Source organism: Cupressus sempervirens, chromosome 2 (genome assembly GCF_028749045.1).
Source record: "Cupressus sempervirens isolate cs-2001-9-10 chromosome 2, ASM2874904v1, whole genome shotgun sequence".
NCBI classification, from domain to species: Eukaryota; Viridiplantae; Streptophyta; class Pinopsida; order Cupressales; family Cupressaceae; genus Cupressus; species Cupressus sempervirens.
In genome coordinates, this window is record NC_143119.1 from 693,428,144 (window position 1) to 693,434,023 (window position 5,880).

General features: G+C 39.0%; 1 protein-coding gene across 1 annotated transcript; it reads right to left on the bottom strand.

The window, feature by feature from the left end:
- Positions 1-701: 701 nt before the first annotated feature.
- LOC149575273 (G-type lectin S-receptor-like serine/threonine-protein kinase At1g34300) lies at positions 702-3,672 on the bottom strand. Its single transcript, XM_089815064.1, has one exon. The coding sequence runs from the start codon at positions 3,441-3,443 to the stop codon at positions 954-956; it is 2,490 nt and encodes an 829-aa protein (XP_089671190.1). The 5' UTR covers positions 3,444-3,672; the 3' UTR covers positions 702-953.
- Positions 3,673-5,880: the final 2,208 nt, after the last annotated feature.

Sequence of the window (5,880 nt, forward strand, 5' to 3'; positions counted from 1 at the left end):
GTTGACTTAATGTCTAATTTTTTTGACAACATTGCACCAATACTTGTGACTTTATAGTTGTTAGTACAATGATGATTACCAAAAAATGAATGAAAATGTACCCTTTGATCTAAAAAGTAACCAATGATGTGATGCCATATCAACTGTTCAACTATGGGTACCCTTTATGCATGACCATTGGTCTCACTTTTTTTTGGGGCTGTTTTGGACGACTTGGCAAGAAGCACGCTGATGTGGCATCATAACAAGTGACGTGGACTTGAAACCTTAGTTATAAGTAGATGATTCACCAAGTACGTTGCTGTAAAAAATTGGGAGCAATTTGAATTTTTTACGTAGGGTTTTGATAAGCATGAAGTTAGGGTGTTCAAGTACCGGGTCCTCTCCCCTAATTGAATAAATTGTAAGAGCAAAATTTTGCATACAAAAGTACATTTACTTAAGCATATGATCATTGTTACATCTAAAGACACCATAGTTTTGATACTAGACAAAGTGAACAATACCAATATAATAGACTAATAATAATCTAATAGAAACACTCCACAAATCTTTTAAGTGTACATGTCAATGTTAGCAAGAACCATTTTACTTCACCTACTCCTACGCCTTGCTCATGCTGTTGATTGATCCTAAAAAATGATACAAACATATATCTACACAATCAAAGTCCAACATATGATCATTTCGACATCTTATAATTTTGATTCAAAAATTTGATCAATACCAATATAATAAACTAATAGAAACACTCCTGCACATATCAATGTTGGAGAGAACCATTTTACTCCTACACATGCCTCATGGTGTTGATTGATACAAACAACAACCTACACAAAAGTTCACAAAAGCAACCCAACACAAATACCATTTTGTTTAACCTATAATTCATTGGGATTAATATGCCTGCAATCATCTCATCGAACTGGATTTGATTTTCCTGGATTGGTACCCTAAAAGCGGCTGATTGCAGACGATTTAATGGATCGTGCACCACTATAAGACGGCTGTGTATCTCCATCGACATCGGACATGAGTTCAGGCTTCGGAGGATCCCCAATTTCAACGCTGCCTTCCAACATCTTGGCAACTTTCCCCATGGAAGGCCTGTCCTCTGGCCGAGTCTGAATGCACCAGAACGCAGTCTTCACCATTCTCTCCACCGCCTCCAACTGACTTCGATTCTCTCTTACTCCCACGAGCCTCTTGTCAACAACCTCCCCCACAATCTTCTCACTCACAACCATCTCGAAAGCCCATGAGGGAAAATACCAGTCACCGCTGTCCATATTCGAATTGGGGAAATTGGTTACAACCATATTCCTCCTCCCGCTTACAATCTCGAGAAGCACCATTCCAAAGCTGTAAACATCTGCTTTTGCGGTTATTGGGCTCATCTCAAACCATTCAGGCGCCAAGTATCCTCGAGTTCCTCTGATGGTCGACATGTTCAGGCTGCGCTCCTTTTCGACCAGTTTAGCCAGTCCAAAATCGGAAACTTTGGGGCAAAAGCTCTCATCCAGAAGAATGTTCTCTGGTTTAATGTCGCAATGGAGTACCCATTCCAGGCATTCTTCGTGGAGGTAAGCAATGGCTCTGGCTACCCCCAAAGCTATGCGGTATCGGATCCCCCAATCCATTACATTTGCTCCTTCTGTGTTGAACAAATGCTTGTCTAGGGATCCATGGGGGATGAATTCGTAAACCAGCATTCTGTGCTCCCCTTCTGAACAAAAGCCCCACATTCGAACAAGGTTTAGATGATGAATCCGCCCTATAATGGTGACCTCTGCCCAGAATTGCTGCTCCCCGTGTTGGAGCCCTTCGAGTTTTTTCACCGCGATTTGTCTCTGATCCGGCAGAATTCCCCTGTACACTGGCCCAAATCCTCCTTCCCCCAATTTGTCGCTGAAATTGTTCGTTGCCGCTTTCAGCTCCGCGTATGTGAATTTCTTGGGCCCTCCGGAGGGCATCAGATCTAGGGCAAAAATTCTGGCTAGGTCTCTGAATCGGGAATACTTTCTCAGAAATGCCCAGAAAGCAAGAACACCGCACAGAAGCTCGACGCCGAATAAGGAACAGATTATGGCCAGATCTCGGGTCGTGTGGTCTGAATCCTTCGGGGGGAAGGCTAGTCTTATCAGAGAAGGGCAAACATTTTGGACTACCGAGAAGAGTCCATTAAAGGGGTTTGAAGCTTCTTCCGCGGTTGCAGAGACCTTCAAATACATGCGCTTGTGCGATTCAGGAGACCAGTACCCATTTATCAATTGCCCGTATTGATGGATGCAATTTCCATTGTCCAGATTGTGCGTGAAACCCAAACATCCCCCATCTTTTTTGCATTTGTCTATGCAATCCTGTAATCTATTCCCCCCCTGTTCTGTATTCAATCCGTCAAAATTGACATAATCCAGCGGCACAAATGTCACATTGGAGGAATCCTTGATCTCAGTGAGCGCCCTGCAGCTTCGATTATTGGAGGTCAGGGGTTCGAAACCAGGCAAGCACTCACATGTTCTATTCCACATCTGATCGACCTTACAAACAGAATTCTCCCCACAATACCCATGGATTACACAGTACTGCAAGACAGCTTCCCATACTACAACCCATGAAGAAGATGAAGAATTCATGTTCCGACTGTAAATCCGAAGATTCCCATCGCTCTCCAAAACGAGCCTTCTCAAGCGGTTAGCCTGGCCGCCGTCGGACGCCATGATCAAAGAAGTTGTTGTATTGAGAAACCCATTTTTGTCAAGGCTAAGACTCGTGAAGGTTCCGTCTGTGGGGCACCAGTAAGGTTTCCTAACAAGCCCTTGCTTTTCCTCCTTCATGTAATACAAGCAGATTTTGGATTGTGCATCGAAAGCAAGATAATAGTAGTCGCTGCCATTGGCAAAAGTACCATTTGCAAGCCTTGAAATCAATCTGCCGCCTATTATGCTGAGGGTTTGATTGGGAAGAAGAGTATCTGAAGGAAAGTTGAAGCTCTGAAAATCAAACTGGCCCTGGCTCCTATTGAGGACCAAGTTACCTGAATCCATTAAGGTAAGATCCATGGCTGAACCATTCGAGACATTCCGACTCCATGTGACCAGCCCTTTCTCGTCTATGATTGATAAGGATCCGTTCTTTATGATTAGGGAAGAATTTGCACCCACCAAGGATGTTGAATTCGCCATCCATGCCAGAGCCCGCTGTGAATCATTGGCATACCACACAGCAAATGCATAACCAGTTGCCGTCAAGTTATAAAAACCAGCACAAAAGAGCCCATTTGGAGAAACCAGGTACTTTCTATCGCTGGGTTTGAATCCAGAAGAATTCAGCTGATTATAAGATATACTAAGCACTGTACTAGTCTGTTCTTGTGCTTGAATGACATTCACACAAATGAACACCATGAAAACAAACAGTAAATAAAAGCATGGAGAGGCCATGGCTTCTGCAATTGACACAAGAGAAACCTTGGGCTATAAGGACAGACTGAAACTTCTAACAGAGACGTCCGTGATTTTGATTCAGTATTTGACTGCTTATAATAAAAAGAAACCGCTTTGATTGGATCCATAGAAAAGATATTGCCTGAATTTCCTTGCTGCATGCAGTTCCGTGGATCATCTGGTCAAGGCCGCCTCGTTTACAGTCGCAATTGAATGTGAACGTATTGTCCGGGACGGTTGGTTTGAATTATTTGACCCGCAAATTTTTGGTTTTGGGAAGAAAATTTCGAAGTTTTTTTAATATTGAATAAAATAAGTTTATAAATTAAATTATAGCAACTATTGGTCGGTATGGTCAAAAGAGGAGTTTTTCCTTGCATTTTTCTTTTGAACGTAGACTAAGAGAGGTTGCACGCTCAGATTTATAGAGGGTAATGTGTATACACTTCTTTTGAAGTATGTTGGAGGAGAATTTCACGTTTAATTAAGTCGAAGGAGGAGTTATTTAATCTGGTTTTATTGGAGAGTTCAGTTTTGTATGGAGAATTTGTGTTTTTGAAAGAGTGGTCGCAAGTTCAAATCTCATAATGAGTATCGTATGTATACCTTGTTTGTAGCATGGTTAGGTGCCTCCTCAAGGAGTATGAGGTAGTCTTGTATTACTATTAGCTATTGGTAGACTCATATAAGATCGTTCAATATCACAAACTATTTACGAATCTTTCTCTTGAAATCCCCCTAAGCAAGAATATGCAACTTGTGTATTTATTGTTGTATTTAAGATATTTAATATAAAGTGGTAATAAATTATTAACAAAAACAAATATGGATAATTAGTTTTTTAATTATGAGATTATTTTAAAATAGTTGTATAGTTTTTTTTTTTCAAATGTCAATATTAATTTAGCATATGTAATTGATATAGCATACAAGATAACAACAATCAAAGTTTTAATTCATAGTAAAATATAAGTCAATCTAATTTATTACAAATTAAGATTATACACTAAAATATTATGTTATTGAAAAAAAAATATTGTGTATTTGTCCTCAAACCTACCCATTTGAGTTTATCCATTTTAGTACTCTTTTGTCCAAACATATAGACCAAGGATTAACATGTATTAAATGTAGACTTAATAATTTAAAATACCCATGTGTGTAGCTTCTAACTGCAAGTCAAATAGAATGATGCAATGCACAACTACTAAACCAAATGCAAATAATATTTGAACCCTAGTTATTGTAGTGGTTACTACAAACTAAAAGTTACTTAAGAAGCTACAAATAAATGACATTCGACTACTAGGTCTTCTCGATTTTTCCAAATCTTTTATGAAGCATATCCAAACCATCAATAAGCCATTCTCCTAGGTTCTTTATATTTGACATCAAGGATTCAAGTAAAGTAAATTATATAATTATGTGTTTAATATAGAATTAATTTCCTACATTTCACCAAAATAAAATGACTGATCTAATTTTTAGAGCGAAATGAAAAATGCAACACATGAATCTTGTGAAAACTAGGAATCTGATAGCGTATAAAACTTCAAAAATATAACATAATTAAATCGAATAAATTCTAAGGATTTAAAGTAAATTGTGTCCAACAATAACTTGTATTTTATTCTTGACGGTAGGGCTAAAAGGGTCCATAAATTTCACTTTGTTTTCCTAAATCATTTTAAGCACAAAGATAGGATTTCCTTCCCGTTTTTTCTGAAATACTCTCTGCTTCTTAGTCTTTATGTTCATAGAAAAAAAGAGTCTCGTCCTGTCTTGCATGAAGGTTTAATTTTACTTATTGAAAACTATTGTAAAAGTAAGGCTATAAAGCCCTCTCCGGTCAATGAGAAAAGGAAAGGGATTGGAAGTGTGACCTACCCTAAGATAATTAAGGCTAAAGAAGGAGCAAGCGTTAACAAGAAGGTTTCAAAGTAGGAAAGGACTAAGAAACATGTTAAAGAAATTATGGAGTATGAGAAATCAGACAACAATGAGAAGATGGAAACAGACAATGAGAAAACATAAATAGGGGATTTTAGCTCTAACCTAGATAGGTACTCTGGGAGTAAAGGAGTATCTACTGGTAAAGATAATGTGGTGGGAAGTCATGATAGAAAAATGAGGTCAAAATCCAACGGTGAGGAAGATGAAAAACAGAGTGGTCACCCTTCACATAATGCCAGTGAGGAGAAAATGGAGGAGGAAACAGGAAAGGAAAATGAAGGCAAAGACCCTGTTGGTAAGGATGATAGCCAGAGTAAAAGTGTGAACGAGGAGAGGACATAGAGTATGGACACAAATGCTGATACCCAGATCAATACCATTACTTCCTCTGAGCCCAGGAAGGAGGATGACAGGAGGGATGATGCTAAACTCTCCTTTCTTCACACTACAAAGCTTAAGACAAAGACTTCTCTTAAGGTGA